At 48.2% G+C, this 24163-nt stretch overlaps 1 protein-coding gene across 1 annotated transcript; it reads right to left on the reverse strand.

Moving 5' to 3' along the window:
- Positions 1-5044: 5044 nt before the first annotated feature.
- LOC120837115 lies at positions 5045-6492 on the reverse strand. Its single transcript, XM_040206306.1, has 2 exons — positions 5209-6492; positions 5045-5125 (listed from the first exon to the last, which is right to left on the reverse strand). The coding sequence occupies exons 1-2, from the start codon at positions 6184-6186 to the stop codon at positions 5045-5047; spliced, it is 1059 nt and encodes a 352-aa protein (XP_040062240.1). The 5' UTR covers positions 6187-6492.
- Positions 6493-24163: the final 17671 nt, after the last annotated feature.

Here is a 24163-nt window from a genome sequence, read left to right on the forward strand (position 1 = left end):
GCTTCGGAATACAAAGAAACGCCACTATTCGGAGCTAATCCCACAGTTACTCGACCTCTCTTGCGTCGTGTCTGTTCGCTCCCCGCGCCTCGTAGCAGTGTTGTTGCAGTGGGGGGGCTCGTTAAAATTTTGGGGTTTTTTGGACTATCTAAATCACTTTCTTCCTTCCCATCCCCCCCTTTTCTACTCCGCATGCTTCCCCCTCTGCAAATATCAGCTGACCTTCCGACCTCTGTTCTCTGTTGATAGGCAAAACAACCACTAAAATTAGAAAGTAATTTGTAATTTGAGTGGAAGTCACTCGGAAAAGTAGTTAAAGTAAACTACTGATTACTAGAATAGAAATGTAATTAAAAGTTACTAAACTACCCAGAAAAGTAGTTAAACTACAGTAACTTGAGTAAAGTAGTTGAACTACGTACAAGTCTGGCCTGGCAAGCGCTCTGCGTAAGTGTTTTCACTGATCTGCCTAGCCCCGCACACCATCACATGGGCCAAGAAAGGTGTAGTTTTACTGCAGAGGAGAAATCAGCAGGGTCCAAGATGGTGACAATGGAGGATGGGGGACTGTTCCAGTGGCTGATGGCTTGAGAAAGGAATGACCAATTGAAAGCGTTCGTAGAGCCAGAAGTGTGTTTGATGGTGCAGACGTTGTTGAGGCGAGAAGATGTTCGGTCGAGGGGTAATAACAAAGTGGTTTTGAGGTCGGGAATGTGGTAGTAGATTTTGTGAATAAGGCACATCTGAGAGACTTTCCTGCGAAGCTGCAAAGAGGACATGGTTAGTTCAGTTTTTAGCGCCGAGACACTGAAAGAAAAGTCATAAGTGGATGAAATGAAGCGAGCAGCTCTGTTCTGATCTGCCTCTACAGCGTATTGATGAGGTACAGTCGATGGGTATTCCAGCTGGTTGAAGCATATTCTATTTTTGGTCTGACGTACGTGTTAAAGGTTAGCTTAGGGACAAAGGGTGGAGCGAATTTTTAAGTTACGTCTGCTTAGTCCAAGAGTTCCAGATGAATCGGCGGTAATGACTTCAATGTGGTTATTCCAGGGGAGGTCAGATGTTAGTCTTACACCAAGGTATTTATACACAGTAGCGGTCTCAATCAGATCGGAGTCCAAGAAGTAATTAAATGACAGAGTGGTTTTTTCTTGGTGAAGTGGATTAGTTTGCGTTTATACTTGTTTGGTGACATAATCCACTCTTTGCACCAATTGTTAATTTTATCTAGATCTTCCTGAAGCTGGTTATTATTTTGCACACAAGTTACTTTGTTATGGATGACGCAGTCGTCGGCGAAAAAGCGTTTTTTTGAAGAAATGCCAATGGGAATGTCATTAATAAATATTAAAAAGAGTAAGGGCCCAAGTACGAACCCCAGGGGAACACCAAGAGATACATTTATTAAGGAAGATTCATGATCATCATGGACGTGACCTGTACACGGGAAAAAAGAAAGTCACGAATCCATGCAAACGGTTATTGGTCGAGGCAAAAAGATGATAGCTTAGAAAGAAGGCGTTGATGGAGGACACGGCCGAACGCTTTGGAAAAAAAAAAAAAAACTGCGTCAGTTTGGACGTGACATTCAAGGTTAGTGTGCAAGTCATGGATGAAGTCGCAGAGTTGCGTATCGCAGGAAAGTACCTTTTGAAAACCCTGCTGCTGTTTAAAGAAAAGAAATGGGATGATAGGTGCCTCATGATATTGGAGTAGAGAATATGCTCAAGTAGTTTGCAAGAAATTGAAGTCAATGAATTAGGGCGATAATTAGATGCGGAAGAGCGGCTGCCCTGTTTAAAGACTGGGAATTACCCTTCCCACCTTTTGGTCAGATGGAAGGCAGCTTTGAGATGAGGACTGAATGAAGATGAGTTTCAAATACTCACTAGAAATAACACGGGTGTTTCTTTTAAATTTTAGGGTTGATGTTATCGGTTCCAGCGGACGAAGTAAGTTTTAGTTTATCAATCAATGTTTTAATACCAGCGGAGTTAACGTTAATAGGATGCATGCGCTCGTAAAGCTCTTCAGGGAGAGTGAGGACGAAGTCCAAGCACTCGTTAGTAAACACTGATGAAAAGTATTCGTTAAACACAGAACTATCATGCTCGACGTTGCACATCCGACATTCCTAACTCTCCCCATCTTCCTAAACGTCCGTGTGTGTCCTAACACCAGAAACCGGAATTTTAAAGGTTAAAAACGGCACGTTGCGAATATGGAACGCGCACTTTCATGCAAAGCTGACGTCAAGTGACTCAAATCGAAAAACATGCATATTTACAGTATTGTTATCTCTTCTGGTGAAGGCTAAACAACCGTTGCATCCGTTTTCGCGCACGAAACGGTGACTCCCAGAGAAAGTAAGAACGCAGTGATTGTCTTTATTTTAACAATGTAAACACACTTGCAGGCGTGCGCTGATGAAGCCTCAAAATCAAAACTCTCGTAGTGTGATTCGTGACTGCTCCGGCTACTACCCAACCTCGTTGTCACGCCACTTTCTGCAAGCAAACACTAAAATTGCCAGTAAACACACAAAAGCGACATCGATACAATTATCTTGTAGAATATCACCTTATTTAATCATAACTGTTTCAATAGGCACTACAAGTTGTATTTATTTTAAGAAGAAGAAGCAAATTTTTTTTCGTGAGAAAAAACAAAATATCAATGTTAAGTCTGGTAACGTTGTAATTTTGCCGAATCATTGCCACATCTTTAGAAAACTTCGACAAAAGTTGCGCCGAATTTTCGATTAAGGGGGGGGGGGGGGAAGAGGGTCGGGTTTGCCCCCCCACTCAAAAACAAGTTGGTACGCCACTGCCTCGTGCTTTACGTTGTCGAAGGCTTTCGTCAGGTCTAGCCCTAGGATCACCTTCGCATCCTTAGACCGCGAGTCGACAATGTCGTGTTTAATCTGAAGCATGATATCCTGCGTGCACAGATGAGGGCGGAGCCCGATCATTGTGTGCGGCAAGAGGTCCTGCTTTTCCAGGTATTCGATTAATCTCGTCTGGATGACGTGCTCCATTAGCTTTCCTATGCACGAGGTAAGCGATATGGGCCTGAGATTCCCGAGCTGCGGAGGCTTGCCCGGCTTGGGTATTAAGGTGACGTTTGCCGTTTTCCATTGCTGCGGCAGCTCGCCTTTGTCCCAACATTCTTGCATATACTCCGTTAGGTAACCTATCGAGGTATCATCCAAGTCCCTGAGCATTTTATTTGTAATCCCGTCAGGACCCGGGGCAGACTTTGTGCGGAGCCTAACTAATTCCGCCCTAACTTCCGCTTCAGTGATGGGGGCATCAAGCGCCTCGTTGTGCGCACCATCATAGTCTGGAAGGGGAGTTTGATGGGTCTCACCTACGTAGTTTTCTATTAGTTTCTGCATGAAATCGTCGTCGCCGCCATCAAAAGCCTGTCGAGCTTTGACGAGTCTGATTCCCGATTGGGTTTTCGAATTTTCCGGGTCGAGCAAATGGCGGAGCATACCCCAAGTTCTAGCGAGGTTCATCTCGCCTTCCATCTGGTCGCATTTGTTGCCCCAATTTTGTTCACATAATTTAAAGGAGTAATCTTCAATTTCCTTGTTGTGTCGCGCTAACCTTCTCCGGAGGGTGCGGTTCCATTTTTGTGTCCTTAGACGTCTTTCCATGCTTTGCTTAGCCTCCCACATATGCAGGAGGCGGCTATCGGCAATCTCGGGGGCGTCTTCACCTTCTAAGGTTTTGGTAACCTCCCCGACGTTCGGTTTTAGCTGTTCCGCCCATTCCCCTATGTCGCAAATGGGCTTCCCTTCCTGGTTGGATCTGATTGTTCTAAACTGGTCCCATTCGACGGTGGCTGGCGCGCGTGCCCTGCGCGTTTTAAGGCCTTCTTTGAGGAGGGATACCAGTATGTAGTGGTCGCTCCCAAAATTTAGCTCTGAATTGTGCCATTCGAGGCCGCGGACGTTCTTGGAGAGGGTGAGATCTGGAGACGTATCAACACTAACGCTGTTCCCCACTCGCGTGGGGCTATCAGGGTCAGTGTGTAACGAAAGCCCCTGGTCTTGCATGTCCTCCCACAATTGTCTACCTTTTGGGCACTGATGAGAGTACCCCCAGGCCTGATGATGCGCGTTGAAATCCCCCACAACCACTAGAGGCCGGTTTCCGCTAATCTTGAGAGTTTTGCGGAGCAGGGCTCTGAACCTAACCTTTCTTTGTTTAGGCGAGCTGTATATATTCAACAAAAAGAGGTTGGGTTCCGTTTTTTTGCCCGTTAAAATTTCGACGAAGACGTTCTCGATCTCCCGCAACTCGAGCTCGTGTTCTATCACCGCGATGTTTCGTTTCACAAGTGTCGTGACCGTCGATTTCTCGCCCCGGTCACTATGAAACGCCTGATATCCTGACATTTTCGCGGGTCCCCCCGTCTCCTGAAGCGCAATCGCGAGTGGCGTGATGGTCAGTAGCGGAAGATATCGCTGCAGAATCGGCCGCTTACGGCGGAAGCCACGACAGTTCCACTGCCAAATTTGGTTCTCAGCACGACTGGCTATTTTGCAATTTTGAAACAACGTGCTCGATATTTTGCTGCCAAATATTATTGGCAACCAACTCGGTACGCAATGTCTGAGACTCTTCAGCTTGTTTCTGAATAGCCTCTGCCTGCTTCTGGATAGCGCCCAGAATGGCCTGAACTTGGGTATTCATGTTAATAATGAACTCGTCTAATGTGTTTTCCAGTTTCGTCATTCTACCTTCCAACGTCGGACCAGGGTCCGCGTCCTTAAATTTGCGCTTCAGCGGGGGTGGGAGGGTCGGCTCGGTAACCATTTTGTCCTCGCTTGATGGCGGCTCCGGGGCCACGGGCCGTGGCTGAGGCGGGGGAGGGGTCGGTGGCCCCTGTTTTTTTTTTTAAATTTTGAATCTCTACCTTTTGAGATTCCACAATAACGCTTAATTTTTCAACCATTTTTTTTAACTGATCAATCTCGTCAGCTCTTTTATATTCCTTAGCCTGGGTGACCGCCTTTGCGAAGCTTACGCCCTTACGCTCCTGGCTCCAACCTCGTTTTCGTGGGTTGGCCAGGCCTCTGGAGCTGGAACGCCCCCTGGACTGGCTTCTTCCCCTGGAGTTGGCCCGGGAGCCGGATCGGCCTCTGGGTTCCACCGGATTCCTTGTATCCAATCTTGGGAAGGACTCGTCTCGGACCTTGTAGCCCTTCTCGGGCTTCGGCTCTCTCGGTCGGCTCTGGCGTTCCGATGAGTCGGTCTGACGTTGTTTTTGCTCCCACTGCTTCTTCTTGACGACGTAGGGTGTCCGGAAAATCTCCCGGCATTTCTTGTCGCCCAGTATATGCCCTTTGCCGCACAGTTGACACTTGGGCTCACAGCTGTGGTCCTTCGGTGGCCTTTCGAGACCGCACCCGCGGCACCTGACGTTCTTCGGGTCGGGGCAGACGTCGTCCCGATGGCCCAGGCGTCCGCAGGCGGTGCAGATCTCAAATTTCTTCTTATAAAGTTGGCATCTCAATGGGACGCCTCCAAAAAGGATCCATCTTGGTACCGTGTTCTCTTCGAACAGTAGCATCACGGCCTTCGACTCCTTGCCCAATCTTCTGACTCCCAGAATCTTAGGGTTGTCGCGGCGGTCGAGTCTGGTCTTGATGTCTTCTATCGTGTAGAAGAGTGGGATGTCGTATATCACCCCCTTGCCACAATCCTCCGGGGTGGCCACGTAGGCAGAGGTTTCGACACACTCCCCGTCGAGCATTATCTGCTTGATGCAGGCGTACTTTAGCTTTCGCTTCTCGCACGTGGTCCCGACGAGAATGGACTGTTGTTTCAAGTTCGGCGAGAATATATCGTCGCCCTCTTCCTTGGGATCGATCCCGGCTGCGGCTTTGATGACGTCGCCCAGGTGGGCCGTCCCATATTGGATTAGCTTCGTCAGGCCTCCGCGCGGCCTGAGCACGACCTTCGCCGCCTCCGTCGGTATGCGCATCTGCCTGCGCTCTATGGACTTCAGCGCCATCTTTCTACCCATTGCCTTTGTCGGGGCGCGGCTTTGGTCACTTTCCCGCGTAATACTTTCCAACGGGACAATCTTCGATTTTCGGCTGGTAAACCATTGGTTTGGCACTTCCAGCTCCTCGGGTCGGATGAGCTCACCCTCAACAGTGACCTCCATGTTTAAATTCTTCGACGGCGAGCGCCGATTGACCCCGGGTAGGGCCGCCGCGGACTCAGTCGACTCAGTAGGCTTTGCGCGGTAAGGCGCCCGTTAGGCTTAGATGCTCCACATGCGATGCGGATCTCGAAAAGCTGAAAAATGGCGAAGAAAAGGTCCACTTGCCCAATATTTTGTGCCTCCGTGGTCCTTGCGTACTCCACCGCTCGATTCACCGAAAATCTGGGGTGAAAACTTCGAAAAGCTACGGAAATCGACGAAAAATCGCAGAGCCCGTGTGAAATGCATCCACTCACTCGTACTTCGTCGTCGTCTCTCTCGGGAGGCGAACAAAACAAGCGCCCCTCCCTTTGTCCTCGTCTTTGTTAGCGCTTTCAAATTTATGAGTCATGAACCAACTCCCCCGCTTCGCCACTTTAGTTCTATCATATACCGCTATAACAGTACAAAAATTTCCATATGACGTGTAAACTACAGGTTCCTCAGTCGAATAACCTTTTCAGTGAACTGCCGTAACGTTTTGTATCCACATTAATCAAAGTGTAGAGTTTATTCTTGAGCATGGAAGGCTCGTTAATAATTTTATAAATTAATTAGAAACCCTCCCCAGTATTATGGCAAATTCTGTAGTGTCCAATATGTGCACTACAAATGTAGAAAAATATATGCCGGATGCACCTTACTTAAATTTGTGAGAAACAGCGAAGTCAAATCAGGACACTTTAACGATACAACAAAGTAGAATATTCGCCATACCACACCAGTAAACTAGAATAATTGATAATATGCTAACTATATATTTTTTTTTTTCAAAAAGTTTTCGGTGGGTTCCAGAGGCCAATATGTCAAATAAGGAGGATTCGAATTCTCGTTTACACGTTTACAATCATTGCCAATATCGTGCTGCTCTCATCAATAAACTAGCAAACAAAAACAGCTGTTTTATTGTACGCTACTATAAAATTATAAAAAGCTTTTCAAAATATTCGCGCTAATTAATAATGTTATGTAATTATAACGAAGTGATTTTTATTGTAAGGTGTATGAGCACTGCGATGAGTACTCAATTTATGACAGGATCATTACTCTTATGAAATTAACATTCACACTCCGAACGTAATAATTAATCACGCTCGAAATCTTTACATAAAATTATTCCAATCCCCCTAAACCCGAAAAACCAAAGGTAAAAAAAAAAAAAAAAAATCGGGAGATGAGCGTATTGAAATATCCGAATCGATATCACATTACTCCAAAAGGGCGGAAGCCCGAGATTTTGAAATGGGACCGGCTTGTGGTCGGCGTTCCAAAATTGTATATATCGTCGCCAGTTGAGAACTCGTTCGACCTCAAAACGTCCCCAGACCAGGCGCGGGTTCCCAAATTTAAAATGACAAACAAATGCCTAAAAACCGTCGAACCATGTCCCACTTCAAGACAAGCTGCCTCAAAGATAGCTGATTTTAGAGGTTTTGCTATAGTAACAGCTTGTAGTTGATGGTTTTAAATTTTGAATTTCGTGACCACTTCTGCTCTCGGTCGACCTCAGAAGGATCCTGGATGAGGCGCGCGTGCCAGAATTTCAAAAGATGAACGAACGCGTATAAATGGCCAAACCATCCCCACTTTGAAACCGTTTTTTCGTCTTCTAAAAGGAGTTACATTGAGGAAATTGTCATAACACCAGGACGTCCTGGTGGGATTTATATTTTACATTCTGCCTTTAGTTGAGAGCGGCGTTGTCTTCATAAAGTTCTCTGGCGTGGCGGGGGTGCCCGAATATCGAAAGATGAAGGAATGCGTAGAAGCTGCAGAACCATGCCCAATTTGAGAACGCGGTATTCTCAAAGGAATCACTTTGGGGTATTTGCCATAGTACCAGGATAGACTCGAGGAATCTACATTTTATATTCGACCTTTTGTTTTGAACTGGATTGCTCTAAGAAAAACTCCATGGCGAGGCGCGTGCGTCCAAATTTCAAAAGATGAAGGAATGCTTAGAAACGGCAGAACCATGCCCTATTTGAGACCGCGGTCTTCTCAAAGGAATTACTTTGGGGTATTTGCCATAGTGCCAGGGTAGACTCGAGGGATCTGCATTTTATATTTCACCTTTTGTTTTGAACTGGATTGTTCTAAAAAAACTCCATGGCGAGGCGCGTGCGTCCAAATTTCAAAAGATGAAGGAATGCGTAGAAACTGCAGAACCATGCCCAATTTGAGACCGCGGTCTTCTCAAAGGAATTACTTTGGGGTATTTGCCATAGTGCCAGGGTAGACTCGAGGGATCTACATTTTATATTCCACCTTTTGTTTTGAACTGGATTGTTCTAAAAAAACTCCATGGCGAGGCGCGTGCGTCCAAATTTCAAAAGATGAAGGAATGCGTAGAAACGGCAGAACCATGCCCAATTTGAGACCGCGGTCTTCTCAATGGAATCACTTTGGGGTATTTGCCATAGTGCCAAGATAGACTCGAGCGATCTACATTTTATATTGCACCTTTTGTTTTGAACTGGATTGTTCTAAAAAAACTCCATGGCGAGGCGCGTGCGTCCAAATTTCAAAAGATGAAGGAATGCGTAGAAACGGCAGAACCATGCCCAATTTGAGACCGCGGTCTTCTCAATGGAATCACTTTGGGGTATTTGCCATAGTACCAGGATAGACTCGAGGAATCTACATTTTATATTCGACCTTTTGTTTTGAACTGGATTGTTCTAAGAAAAACTCCATGGCGAGGCGCGTGCGTCCAAATTTCAAAAGATGAAGGAATGCTTAGAAACGGCAGAACCATGCCCTATTTGAGACCGCGGTCTTCTCAAAGGAATTACTTTGGGGTATTTGCCATAGTACCAGGATAGACTCGAGCGATCTACATTTTATATTGCACCTTTTGTTTTGAACTGGATTGTTCTAAAAAAACTCCATGGCGAGGCGCGTGCGTCCAAATTTCAAAAGATGAAGGAATGCGTAGAAACGGCAGAACCATGCCCAATTTGAGACCGCGGTCTTCTCAATGTAATCACTTTGGGGTATTTGCCATAGTGCCAGGGTAGACTCGAGGGATCTACATTTTATATTACACCTTTTGTTTTGAACTGGATTGTTCTAAAAAAACTCCATGGCGAGGCGCGTGCGTCCAAATTTCAAAAGATGAAGGAATGCGTAGAAACGGCAGAACCATGCCCTATTTGAGACCGCGGTCTTCTCAAAGGAATCACTTTGGGGTATTTGCCATAGTGCCAGGGTAGACTCGAGGGATCTACATTTTATATTCCACCTTTTGTTTTGAACTGGATTGTTCTAAAAAAACTCCATGGCGAGGCGCGTGCGTCCAAATTTCAAAAGATGAAGGAATGCGTAGAAACGGCAGAACCATGCCCAATTTGAGACCGCGGTCTTCTCAATGTAATCACTTTGGGGTATTTGCCATAGTGCCAGGGTAGACTCGAGGGATCTACATTTTATATTACACCTTTTGTTTTGAACTGGATTGTTCTAAAAAAACTCCATGGCGAGGCGCGTGCGTCCAAATTTCAAAAGATGAAGGAATGCGTAGAAACGGCAGAACCATGCCCTATTTGAGACCGCGGTCTTCTCAAAGGAATCACTTTGGGGTATTTGCCATAGTGCCAGGGTAGACTCGAGGGATCTACATTTTATATTCCACCTTTTGTTTTGAACTGGATTGTTCTAAAAAAACTCCATGGCGAGGCGCGTGCGTCCAAATTTCAAAAGATGAAGGAATGCTTAGAAACGGCAGAACCATGCCCAATTTGAGACCGCGGTCTTCTCAATGGAATCACTTTGGGGTATTTGCCATAGTGCCAAGATAGACTCGAGCGATCTACATTTTATATTGCACCTTTTGTTTTGAACTGGATTGTTCTAAAAAAACTCCATGGCGAGGCGCGTGCGTCCAAATTTCAAAAGATGAAGGAATGCGTAGAAACTGCAGAACCATGCCCAATTTGAGAACGCGGTATTCTCAAAGGAATCACTTTGGGGTATTTGCCATAGTACCAGGATAGACTCGAGGAATCTACATTTTATATTCGACCTTTTGTTTTGAACTGGATTGTTCTAAGAAAAACTCCATGGCGAGGCGCGTGCGTCCAAATTTCAAAAGATGAAGGAATGCTTAGAAACGGCAGAACCATGCCCTATTTGAGACCGCGGTCTTCTCAAAGGAATTACTTTGGGGTATTTGCCATAGTGCCAGGGTAGACTCGAGGGATCTACATTTTATATTTCACCTTTTGTTTTGAACTGGATTGTTCTAAAAAAACTCCATGGCGAGGCGCGTGCGTCCAAATTTCAAAAGATGAAGGAATGCGTAGAAACTGCAGAACCATGCCCAATTTGAGACCGCGGTCTTCTCAAAGGAATTACTTTGGGGTATTTGCCATAGTGCCAGGGTAGACTCGAGGGATCTACATTTTATATTCCACCTTTTGTTTTGAACTGGATTGTTCTAAAAAAACTCCATGGCGAGGCGCGTGCGTCCAAATTTCAAAAGATGAAGGAATGCGTAGAAACGGCAGAACCATGCCCAATTTGAGACCGCGGTCTTCTCAATGGAATCACTTTGGGGTATTTGCCATAGTGCCAAGATAGACTCGAGCGATCTACATTTTATATTGCACCTTTTGTTTTGAACTGGATTGTTGCCAAAAAAACTCCATGGCGAGGCGCGTGCATCCAAATTTCAAAAGATGAAGGAATGCGTAGAAACGGCAGAACCACGCCCAGTTTGAGACGGCGGTCTTCTAAAAAAAAATCACTTTGGGGTATTTGCCATAGTACCAGGATAGACTCGAGGAATCTACATTTTATATTCCACCTTTTGTTTTGAACTGGATTGTTCTAAGAAAAACTCCATGGCGAGGCGCGTGCGTCCAAATTTCAAAAGATGAAGGAATGCGTAGAAACGCCACAGCCATGCCCAACTTGAGACCGCGGTCTTCTGAAAGAATCACTTTGGGGTATTTGCCATAGTGCCAGGATAGACTCGAGCGATCTACATTTTATATTCCACCTTTTGTTTTGAACTGGATTGTTCTAAAAAAAAGAAAACTCCATGGCGAGGCGCGTGCGTCCAAATTTCAAAAGATGAAGGAATGCGTAGAAACGACAGAACCATGCCCAATTTGAGACCGCGGTATTCTCAAAGGAATCACTTTGGGGTATTTTCCATAGTACCAGGATAGACTCGATGGATCTACATTTTGTATTCCACATTGTTTAGGAGTCTTGCTTGCTTGAGATAGCCTCGCACAGCATCAGTATACGTTCGGGTGTATTATTTATTTGATCTACGTATCTAAATCTCTGCGAAGTTGGGGCATACAAAAATACGGCAAACATGGCGCCAAAATGGCTACATTCTCTGATTCCACCCAGTCCTTTCTGTTTGTGGATGTTTGTGCATGTGCGTGCGTGCGGCCGTCTACGTTACCTCATCGCCAGGCTCTCCTCCCCTTTTTAACACCTTGACCGACCTGCCTGTACTCATAGTCAACATTCTTCAAAGCCGGTTCTGTTCCAAAAAAAAAAAGAGGTATACCGGTGTTTCCACAAATAACGCCTCAGGTCGCAGGAAATAGGGCCACGATGAAGGAAGAAAGAGGCGTCTTATCGAGGCCGGTAAAGGAGGCAAAAGCTTGATCGGGCTTCGCTTGTCTCCTGGCAGGAACACTGTCGGGTTAGGGGCCATCGAGCAGGCGCGGTCGCGCGCCGCGTGGCCTTGTAAACGTGTGCCCGAATAAGAACGGTTTTTGGAGCTGGGCTCACCGGTCCCCTGATGCACACTAAGATGCCCCTGGGAAATTGCGTGATCTCACGGCAGTTGCCAGATATGCGAGCTGACCCTCGCCACACTTGCTCAATGGCGAGGCGGCGCCTTTGAGAGACTCTTCCCCATTTTCCGCCGTGGAAGAATAAAGAATGCAAGTACGTAACGATCCGCATTCTGAATGGACAGGAGCTTGAATAACAGGAGTACAAAATTGGCTGGCTAGAAAAGGTAGATGGGTCGTCATTTCATCTCACAATAAATGCATATCACAACCTTCAGAAAAAAAGTATTGCGCCTTTGAACCAGTGACGAAGCCAAAGACAGACCGCGATCGCTGACGGCCCATTCTTAATATTATGTTATGCATGCATGCATACTGCCCCGCGATAAAGTCGGAATACCGGCCATTATTGTTATTTTCTTAAAATACTTGGCTTCCATTAACGTCCCATAAGCCGCCGATGCTCTGCACCTTGCACTTGTGCCCGTATGCACTTCCGCATACATTTCGAACCATCTGTTGAATGAATGAATAAACTTTAATTACAGGTATGGGTTCTAGTCAGACTTGTACACGTTACTGAAAAAAAGTAACTGATTACAATTACAATTACTACAGTCAAAAAAGTAACCGATTACCGTTACTGATTACTGCCTCCCAGAAGTAATTGAACAATTACTGCAAAGTAATTTATTACTTTTCAAGTTACTTTCACGTTACTTCTTATTGCGATGACAGAAATACACAAATACACAGTAAAATATTGCGTACACAATTTTGTTTGGTTATTGTCCCCTTTTTTGTTTTCAGACCCGGACCTTGTCGTGTAGCTGACGCGTCGACCTAAAAAACAAAGCCCACTAAAAAGTCAATAGCGAGTTCCCGCTTCCCGTCGACTTTATCAGCAATCTGCAACGAGATCCGGAACTCCCCAGCCAAGGCTGGTGGCGCGCTTGTAGAAGAGTTGTGGCGCAAAAGAAAAAAGAATTTGCCGACTAATCCTAGTTTTTTTTTTTTTTTTTAGAGGTTAAAAAAATGTCAATCATTTTTGCTCCATGGCTGAGTGACTATGTTGATTTTTGTGAGAAAAAAAAATTGTGGAATGAAAAATGTAATAGGTAATTGTGTAATTGATTTTGTAATTGATTACAGAAAAAAAGTAATTGAATTACTCCGAGCGTTACAGCTTGACAAATGTAATTGAAGCGTTACAAAATTACACTTAACTGTAATTGATTACAAGTAATCAATTACTTGTAACGCGTTACGTACAAGTCTGGTTCTAGTACACTCAGTTGGAGCCCCTAGTCCGGGCCCCATACCTTGGCGGCCACCGACTCGCCACGGTCCACCAGCCATTGCTGGCCGGTGACCGTGTCATCGGTCAGCCGCTTCTCCCAGGAGGTGGGGGAAGGGTTGGGAAGAGGCGAGACAGAGGGAATGGCTTGGCATTGCCAGACCATATGGAGAAGGGTGGGACGATCGCCGCAGTGCGGGCACTCAGGCGGACCGCAGGAGGTGTACACGTAAGAGTAGAATAGGAACGTCGGGAAGGTGTTGGTTTGAAATTGACGCCATAGGACGCGCTGTCTGCGAGTAAGGGAAGGCTGAGGATGAGGATAATGTTGTCGAGCGAGGCGTAACTCAGCTAGGTGAGTTCAGTATGAAAAAGGGGCTGGTCGGATGGTGGCAGAGTCTTCCCCAGGTGCCCGGTTTGAGAGTTCTCGGGCGAGCGCATGTGCGCTCTCATTACCGGAGATGGCTGCGTGCCCAGGCACCCAGACTAACCAGAAAGTGTGGGAGGCGGAGGATAGGAAAGAGTCGAGTAGTGAGGCAGTGAAGGGATGTAGGGTGTTGTGAAGGAAGTGGCGACAGGCCGTCTGGGAGTCAGTCAGAATGTGAGTGGGCGTGGAAGAGGATAGAGTGGAGGTGGAAAGGATTGCCCTGGCAACCGCACGCTCCTCCAGGAGGGACACGTCGGTGAGACCACGTTCTGTAACAGCGTGGACCAGCCTGAGATCACTGTTCACGACGACCGTGACCCTCCCGCGTGCATCCTGCGGACTGGCGTCCTTAAAGAGGGAACGAACGGTATCGCAGCCTTCAGAATACACGCGTCGGAGGCAGCGCGAGCGATGGTCACGCCGGGCTGAGTGACGGCCCCGGGGTAGGATGCACATGGCGGGGAATAGGAGCCACAATGAGTTTGGCGCGAGCAGCGGGGTAGAGACCCGCAGCGGTAAGGGAAGCAGGACAAGGTGGGAAACCAAGGGTGGCAAGGAGACTCTGTCCTTGAGCCGTCGAGCGCAAGCGCGTCAACTGGGCAGCCTGATGCGTTCTTATAAGTTCCTCCAGGGTGTTGGTCACCCCAAGCCGCTTTACGGTGGCTGTGCCAAAGGGGAGACCGAGCGCCAGTTTTTGCGCCTTCCGTAGTAGGGTAGACATACGTTTGTGTTCGATATGGGTGAGGTTGTGGTGCGGTAGGTGGTAGAGTAGGCGTGTGCATGAATCAAGGCCTGAACAAGGCGTAAGGCATCTGCCTCTTTAAGGCCATTTCGGCGGTTAGAGACGTGGCGCAGCATGTGCATGATTTGGTTGCACTGGGTGGTCAGTTGGTGAAGGGTTTCTGTTGCCTTAGCGTTGGATTGCAAAGTGAAGCCAAGCACCCGTATGACCGATTTATATGGGACGGGTTAGTCATCTAATGTGATGGTGAGCCTGTTGTTACCCAGACAGTAATCTTATCCGCATAAAGTGCATGACGGACATCCGAGATCTCATCCAGAAGGGGAGGGAGACCTCGCATAGCAAGGTTAAACATGAGGGGAGAGAGTACAGAGCCTTGCGGAGTTACACGGTTTGCCACCGGAGCGGAGGGGGAGCGAAGGTGACAAAGAATGAGGCTGGCAGACCTGTCGCGGAGGAAATTGCGGATGTAATTGTACACCTTCGCTCCGCAGCAAGTGGCTGCCAACTGTTCAAGGACCAGGTCGTGGGAGAGGTTGTCGAAGGCTCCTTTAAGATCTGCGGCAAGGACCGCGCAATATTGAGCAGTGCTCGGAGCGTCTAGAACTTCGTGTTTGAGGCGGAGCAGTACATCCTGAGTGGAAATACCACTACGGTAGCCATAGAGGGTGTGGGGAAGGGCGGAGGTGTCGCCACAAAATTTGTGTAGGCGAAGCTGCAGAACCTTCTCGAGCAGTTTGCCCAGACATGAGGTAGGGGGAATTGGGCGCAGGCTCTCCAAGGAGAGGGGTTTGCAGGCTTAGGAATCAGAACGACTGTGGCTTTTTTCCATTCCTTGGGGAGCGTACCTGGCTCTCACACCTCATTCAAGTAGGTAGCAAGTTGAGTGATGTCGGAATCAGAGAGGTTGTACAGAAGACAGTAGCGAATCTTGTCAGGACCAGGGGATGTGTTCCGGCAAATGTCGGTGAGTGCAGCGCGAACCTCAATATCCGTGGTGGGCGCGTGGGTGTGTAGTCCGCGTAGCGTGTCAGGAGGGGGAAGGTAAAGCTGTTGTAGCTGTGTGAGGCATTCGGAGTCTGTTAGGTTAGTGGCGCGGAGCAGTTTGTAAATGCCCTTGGCCCTGTTCGATTTGGCTTGGCCTGGTTGTATTAGATGGCGAAGTAGAGACCATGTTCGCGCAGTACCGAGCGTACCATTGAGCTTGTTGCAGAGCGTGTTCCAGTTTATGCCAGTGAGATTGGCAGCATAGGTAGCAGCATCTACAGTGAGTTGTGCCATGCGTAGTTTGAGCTTCCGGCTGTGTCATTGACGTCGCCACCGTTTGGACGTCCCACCTTCTTCCCATAGGTGAAGAAGGTGGGAGTTTATATCTGGTGCATCTGGAGTGGTGGTAAGAATGCGCGTGTGTCGGTCTAGCCGGGTTTGCAGTATCTGCACCCAATCAGTGAGTGTGCCGGGCGAGGTAAAAGAGGAAGATGCGCGGAAGGCAGGCCAGTCCGTGATGCGGCGCGCTTCCCATAGGTGAAGAAGGTGGGAGTCTATATCTGGTGCATCTGGGGTGGTGGTAAGGCTGCGCGTGTGTCAGTCTAGCCGGGTTTGCAGTGTCTGCACCCAATCAGTGAGTGTGTCGGGCGAGGTAGAAGAGGAAGATGCGCGGAAGGCAGGCCAGTCCGTGATGCGAATTTTCTGTGCCTCCCCCGCGAAGTCTTTAGTGTTGATATGGGTGACAAGAAGAATGGAATGGTCACTGCCCAGCTGTTCCTCAATGTTGTTCCAGTTGCAGGGCTTTGTGCCACGGTACAGGGTGAGGTCAGGACACGTGTCCCGCGCAAAACGCTGGTGCCAAGACGTGTAGGTGTCTACGAATCAGTAAGTAGAGTGAGATTGTGTTGTTGAATCAAAGTGTGCAGCTTGCGCCCATTAGGTGTGTCGCGAGGGTAGCCCCAAGTGGGATGAGGAGCGTTGAACTAGCCTGCAATGAATGTTGCGCAATTCTTGCGCCGTGCGGCTTCAAACAGCGTATCAAACCGTGCATAGCGGTCTTGGGGGCGGCTATAGACATCGAGAAGGCGGAGAAGTTGGGTGTTACGCTTGCGTGGGGAGGCGGGTAGGAGTTCAAGTAAGACATAGGGAACGGCCTGATTGTCTAAAGTGAAGTCGACCGCGGTGTGAACGCGTTTGGCTGGCGTGGTCATAAGGTGGTCCTGTTTGGGATTGTTATGTGCCACGTGTGTCACATATCCAGGAAGATTAGGAAGGGTGCGAAGTTCTTGTAGAAAGATGATGTCGGGTGGGGGAGCGTGCGATTGAAGATATTATATGAGGCTGCCGCGCTTTTTTCGGAGGCTACGGCAATTCCACTGCCACACAGTAAGTTCTGAAGAGGAATGTGGCGCTGCATTTGCCATTTACAATGATCTAATAAGGGGGAGGGCCACTTAAAGAAGTGTAAGTATGCTGCGGGCCCATTCTGCGTCAATAGATTCCAAAAGCTTGCAGATTTTGTTTGCTGCTGCTTGAAGCTTCGGAATCCACCCCATGCTTGGAGCTGTGTCTGTTGAAACGAACGGAGTCTTACGCTTTGGTGTTCTTCGATTTCTTGGATTGACGGGTGTGTTTCCTGACGTTGTCGGATCTTCGAGTTGGATTAGGTCACGTGAAATAGGCCCTTGCTTAGTCGGAGGTGCCTCTGTTTTCTTACTTTTTGGAACCTTAGTTAGTGCAGCGTATGTAGACCTCTCTGGCACCTGGTTCTTAGTCATGGTAGTCAAAGTGTCCTGCGCAGTTGAGGAAGGCCCTTCGCTTTTTCTGGGCAGCTCCGGCCATTTGAATTCATGAACTGCAGTCTTGGCAGTGCGGAAATCGACTCCGTGTTGACTGGAGTAATTTCTGGCCTTTTTTTTTCTGCCGCCATTTTGAACAGGATGGTGATATAGCCGAGTGTGCGTCGCCGCAGTTAATGCACTTTTTTGAGCAGAGCAGGAGTCTCTGTCCTCATGCGTGCCGCTGAAGCGTTTGCACACCGGGCTGCGCTTGTAGGTTTCCTCTCGACCGAGGTAAACGTAGCTTGGCAACGTCAATCCACAGAAGGAGACCTTGATCGCTGAACTTTCGCCTAGTCGTCGAAGACGAGCAACTCTGCTTTCAGGAGACCTTAGGTTATTGGCAATTTCTTTGTCAGTCAGCGTGGTGTCTACGTCCCTGATTGCACCTGTGGCGCAATGTCTGGGAAGAGGCTCATACGCTCTGACTTTGATTCGACAGAGCACCGTGCAGCGTAGTAGCCCTCGCGTCGTCTGTCCGTTTCTTACGCCAACGGTAGTGAGATTCGGGCGACTGTTGAAGCTGATTTGCAGGATACATTCAGGGACATCTTCTCTAGATGAAGGGACAGTTTTAGGCTACTAAGTGACGTAATTACCTGGCCCTCCTCTAACGGCGTGAATACGACAGTAAGCCCTTCAGGCACTACTGCAGCACTGCAGACTGTCTCTGCACTTATGCTTGAATTAGAGCTAGTCTTTTTTCACTTTTTTCTTGTCTTGGAATCTTTCCCGTCTTGCTCGTCAAAGTCACCAAGCTCTATGTCACTGGTTGGCACAATGACTCGTCGCGAAGAGGTTGTGGCACATTGCTAACCTGTAGTGATGTCCTCAGCGGTATTCATGGGCGAGTCCTTGTCTCCTGATACAGCGGTTGAGCTGCCACAGATGGAGGAAGACAGAGTGTACTGATCGGTGGAGACGTGATGACTCCAATGTTGAGAGGGTGGCCCGGAAGACATAGCAAGGTCGATTCCCGTGCACCGGGAAAAAGCCCGGTGCGTGAGTCCACACCGTTAACAGGAGCAGTCAACATACGAAGGTTATCTGGAGTTTAGACTATTCAGACCGACTGATAAGAGTAAAAATGTTAATTCAAGGAAGCGAGCTTGAAAAACGCAACCGTCTTCAAAACACATCTTCTTCCTCCTCCACCATTGGTTCTCGGCAAGCCTTGCCGAGAAGAACAGACTCGGTGGGGATAAATTTTTGCTGCACAAGGTACGGCACAGGAACATGGTACAGAGAAATGGCAGATGGTACGGTGTCATATGGCCTCACGTGCAGGGTATGTATTTTCCGTTCAGCCAGTGGCAAAGACGAGCGGTATGACAAAGAAATGACTACAGTTTTAGTAGGGAAAATGTGCCAAAGCATTTTGCGACTGAGACCTTCAACGACGTTGAAAAACAGATTCCCACCTTTTTTCTCGTTGTTTCAAATCCGACCGATAATTGGTATTCCGAGTGTGCATGATGGTGCAAAGTACGCGCAAAATAATGAAAACGATCTTACCTTGGAAGATATTTCTGCGAGTGATTAGTTCTCTTCAGCCAGACGGAAGCTGACGAAAGCAGTTGGAGTAAATAAATGCGTGTGGCGTTGCCAAGACTAAGATGGGACTTTGCAGTGTGAACTGTAGCAGAATCCTTCCGCGGGGAGTATGGTCCACCGGCATGCCCGTGTTTGGTTACGTCCTGAACTTCGCAGTGACGTGAGCTTATGAGCGGTTCTTTTAGATTTCCAAGTTGGCGAGCTGCTCAAACGATGGATTTCGGCCCTTGGTTACAGCAGTGACTGGACTTCGTCGAAGTGGAGTTCCGTTCGCTTCAAATCAGATGATTTGGACAGTCGTGCCAGGTCGAATTGTGAAAATTAAATGTGCCCCTGCCAAGTCGTATTGAGTTGCTCCAGCGTTTGTCACGATAATATTAACAAAACACCACAGTCAAACTCAATTGCATGATTCAATGTTGGTTACGATCACGGCAGAAGAAACATTTGGGTGATGACTCTGTCCGACGTGGCGGCCACATTAAGTTTGGTGCACCGAGCGCGCTTGACTTGTGCGGGGATAGATGGCGCCCATGCATGGGATCCCTTTCAAACCGACCGCTCCGGTTGTTTCTCCGAGCGGTGGGCCCGCCTTTCCCTCGCTCTCCGCTTCTTGTTGTACCTCACCACCGCCACGCCGCCACCGATTCGCCAGAGTCCGTAAATCTTTATTCTCTTCCTTCTTCTTCGGGTTAAGGCTTACCTTCGTGCACGATGGTGGCACCTGTGATCAACACAGCATCAAAGCAAAACACGAGGCCAGCCGCAGGCCGCACACCACCACCACACCTCTACAGCGCGAAAAAGGTGAGCACGCTACGCACAAAAGTCGCGCACAATAAGTCAAGGACAAACGAGGGAGGAACACAGAATGCAGACAGACGCGCCTGTCTGTGTTCTGTGTTTCTTCCTCATTTGTCATTGTCTTTTTATGCGCGGCTTTTCATCATTTTAATTTATATTTTCTTTTGTACTTCGTTTCAGCTTACATTCAGACGCAACCGATGCTACGAGTTAATGGGACCAATCAAACAGCGTCGAAAGCACAAGTCACTGGGCCAAGCAAGAACGCAACGACCAGGAAATTGATGGTTTGCTGCCTCGATGTATTTATGAAATTCTTACCAGCTGTCTGAGCTCCCGCGATGGCGATCGCTGTGCGTGCACTGCCACCCCGGGGCGGCCGAAAGGTACATGTGACGGTGGCGAACGCGGATGTCTTCCTCGCTATTTGTAACATGGGCTCCGCGGTACGGATAATGCAACCGGCAGGTGTCGAGTGTTGTTTCCGCAGCTGAACAGTGACTGGTCATCGGAAAGCTCAGTCGGTTGAGGCGTTGGTCAGCTTGTAAAGTTCAAGCAGCGATCATTTTGAACGACACACCGTCTTCTCCGGCAGGTCGCTCCAAAAATGCGAGTCCATCTTCCGCTCGTTGATTTGGAGCGGGTCCCACGGAGCGGAGTTTTGCCTCTCTCGCGGATTTCGGAAAGCACTCCGAATCTACCTGCGGAATTCACCATTAGTCGGCCGCAATGGGCGTCCGGTGTCTCCGCTGCAGATGAGAAGCGTAACCAGTGCAGAACCATCACTAGCATGAGGCTATATAGCTGCAAGTGCACCACGCAGCTTTGATAGACGGCCCCACGATGGCACGATGCTCATCCAGATCGAAACTGGCAGGGGTGGGGATTGAACCTAGAATCTCGTGGGTACTGCAGCGCGAGCACAAAGGCTGCTCAAAATGTGTATTTGATATGTTACGAGCAGTGTTTGTTAGTTCGCACTAGTGACATGATTCTATATATGGTATTCGCGCGTACTCTGCGCGACACTGTTAACGCCAACGAGCGACCGCTGGTTTCATTTTTTTCCAAATTTTGCCTTAGGACTAAAGGGCTGTCATCAAAACCACTAATTCTGTGGAAAGCAGTCTTTTGGGGCACTAACCTAAGCGATAAACTTTGATGACCGTCAATGCTCTTTCCAGGTAAAGAACAAAAAGTGCCAATGTCGTGTTCTAGCTAACAGTTTTGTGCACTGTACAGGGACCAAGCAGATTCCCAGTCCTTGTTTATAAAATGTGCTGGAATTATTTGAGCAGGTACGGTACATCCGACGGCGCAATTTTTTTATATATATATATATATATTTTTTTTTTTTTTTTTTGCAGGATCCGAGAAGGAAGTTGCACCGGCGTTCCTCCCCGTCCGTGATTTCACTCCGACGCGCGTCGGGGACCACAGTCACGACCGGTGGAAGGGGAAGGCCCTCGAATCAGGTCACAGCCGCTCACCGGGGAGACCCCCGGGGCTTCCGCTACCTGCCGCCTGGCCATCGTCAAGGTTGGGACGGCCCAGGTGGCGCAAGCAACCGCCCTATATTCAAAGGGTTCAGGCGTCCCCAGTGGGCCCATCTATCCGACCTAAACGTCGACGAGGTTTTCACAGACGCGCCCGCGTGTCTCATAATTAAAAAAATAAAAACAAAAGTAAGATTCCAGTATTGCATGGCTGTAGCGTTTTCCGCTCCCACAGAACAAGCCTAGTTTGTTCAAGGGTTAACTCCAAAACAAAGTTACTTAAAAAAAAAAAAAAAAACAGGCGTAGCAAGCAACATGCGACGCCGTTTGTGACTTGTATTTGGTTGCGTTGCGAGTCAGCGCTTGTCCTGTGGTGTATGTTCCTTTCCTTTGTCTTCGTTGCTACGCGCCGTTACATCCACAACATGTTTAAAACAAAGATGTCGCATCATTGTGTTTTGTGCGCTCGCCGGTTTATTTCATCGCGCGATTCTTGGTTCCATGCGTGAAAGAAGCTCCAGAAACTTGCCTGGCTGACGCGACGCAGGCTCCGGTACTCCTCCAGGTCCATATGTCAAGAATCTTCTGCCAAAATTTGTCTGGCACGCCGGAATCGTTTTTGCACGTCCAATCAGCCTTTCACCCAGCAAGACCTGTCTTGTACCTCGCCGCGTACTGAAGGTTTGTGCGCGAGAGCGCAGTGCGTGGAGGAAGCTCCAAACGCCGCTCCGCGATCCCAGGACTCCGTCGCTTCTACGCCGAAGCCTCCTTGCCATGCTTCGGGTCAGTGAAGCTAGTGTCGCTTCGCGCCAAGCCTCATGGTGTTCCGTCGCGCTTTGATCCTAACAGCGGCACACAACGATTCTTTTTTGTGGTAGCAACGCGACCGCAGTGACAAATGTCGATCTCTGTCTTGGACAATGGTGCCACATTGCGATGTTGGAGTTTCTCGGCACTGCGCACTCTTACAGAAAAGCTAGTAAAAAGTTAGTAAGTGCAGCAGTTACTACGTTTTGTTTTACCATTACTACCTTTCACTAAAAATTTACTACCTCGAACGCGCGATGTAGGTATTAAAAAGGTAGTATATGCAGCAGCTACTACCTTTTTCTGACCGTTACTATCTTTTTTTACTAGCCATTTACTACCCCAAACGCGCGGACGATATGGCAGTGTGTGCTGCATCGCCGATTGCCAGCGTTAGCGACACATTAAGGCCCATTCACACAAGTGCAACCGAGTACGACCGTGAAAGACAAAACCGGCTTTTAAGCCTCTTATGACGGCTTAGGACCTGCTCCACAGCAGCGCATCTGGCCATAATGCAATTAAATGCAAAGGTGCAAGCGAGCTCGACAAGAATGACGAAAACAATCCCTGGAGAAGGGCAGCAAGAGGGACAAAGGACAAACACAAATCTCCAAACACAGCTCGGTGTCTGGTGCGTGACCGAAAAAATCCGCCTGGTCCGGGTATTGAACCAGGGACCCCTCACTCTAAGAAAAAAGTTGGCCTCAAGGGACTAACGGCAGCATTTGGTCCTCTGAACTCCCAGTTGCTCCCCGAAAGGACCATCTGGCTCAAGCTAGGTACCGTGCGCAAAAGCTGGGGACTAACTGCACTTGACTGGGACCAACCGATAGGCGTGCGCGAGCAAAAGCATCCATTAGTCCCCCTCAGACAGGGTGCATCTGTATGATTTAGACCCCAAAGGCAAACGGAATGTTTGCCAGGAGGACGGATGCTATTTCGCTTGTCTTGGGGATCGGCAAGACTCAGCCCAGCACGGCTGGAAGTGTTGACAAAACTCGGACGAAACTGGCGAATTTGTTTAATGTGCCACGAACGTTAAGACATTACATGGTAGAGCTTCACGCGTTGTGTGAATGCGAGTGAACGAATGTGTTGACTCGACTTCACCCAACTATCTCGTCAAAAAGGATCTGTTGTCATTCCACAAGTCCCATTTACGTAATTTGCCTTCGCGCAAAAAATGTGCATTTATCCAAACGGAACACCTCCAAATACTAACGCTTTTTTTCTTTTTTAAAATTAAACGTAACAGTTTGTAGAAGCCACGCTTTTAACACCGGAGTCTCGCAGTCAGAATAAATGGTCACTTCAATCGCTAAAACAGAGCATTCCCACCGGCGATATAAGCAGTCACGCGATGCGACTAGATCGCATCGCAAAAAATATTAGATGGTCACACCGGCATGTGCGATAAGCGAGTCCAACGCCTTCGTTGGCGAGTCGTTTCTCGAAAACTCTCGCTCCAAACGCCGTTGATTGGCTCAGCCGCTCTCCGACTACATCGCATCGCAAAAAAGTCGGGTCGAGAAGCGACTGCTCAAATCGCGTCGCTTTTTGGCCGCGATGGTCGCTTTTGCGATGAAAGTTATCGCGCGACTAGGTCGCATCGCCGGTGGGAACGCGCCTCCGTCTCTGCGTCACAAACCTTTCTGGGTAGTCCAATGTCGAACTCCAAATGCGCAACGACACACTTGATGCACGGCATGTTCCACTTAAAGAGCACATCCAGGGGCAGTATCCAGACGCCTTCATGCCATCGTCGTCGCTGTTTCCAAAACAATCCAGATGAACAACGAAGAACGAACCACGCCCGGAACATCACACCTGGCAGCAGCCTACTAATACAAAACAAATGCAAACTAAAAAAAAGCCACTCGAGAAAGCTGAAAATGGTTAAGAGAGAGAGAGAAAAAAAAAAGAAAAAAAGAAGTGTTTGCTTGGACGTCACTTGACCGGCGTGTTGAAAGTGGCGACCTTCTCCCGTCCTTGGAGCTCTTCGGTGTCCTTGTGTCATGTGTAGTGGGAGCGGGAAGAGATTATCTTCTGCGGGCACTGCCCCTCCCCCCAATCCCCTACCCCGCATTCCTTCTTCACGATGGGGGGTTGGGCGTTGGTTGTGCAGATGGGGTCCGCCGGGAAAATGGGAAGTGTCTTTGTTTGAAAAGAACCTGTTTTTAGTAAGTTGAAAGTCGAAATACAGCCTTCGTCGGAGGCTGGT

Source organism: Ixodes scapularis, unplaced genomic scaffold, assembly GCF_016920785.2.
Source record: "Ixodes scapularis isolate PalLabHiFi unplaced genomic scaffold, ASM1692078v2 PGA_scaffold3__209_contigs__length_174095766, whole genome shotgun sequence".
Lineage (NCBI taxonomy): Eukaryota > Metazoa > Arthropoda > Arachnida > Ixodida > Ixodidae > Ixodes > Ixodes scapularis.

What these genes read in the sequence shown, in the direction of transcription:
- LOC120837115 (XM_040206306.1), bottom strand. Translation starts at nt 6,186, where the DNA reads ATGGAGGTCACTGTTGAGGGTGAGCTCATCCGACCCGAGGAGCTGGAA. An exon ending in AGCCCGAGAAGGGCTACAAG is followed by an intron (nt 5,126 to 5,208) that starts GTCCGAGACGAG and finishes GGCCAACTCCAG; the next exon opens with GGGAAGAAGCCAGTCCAGGG.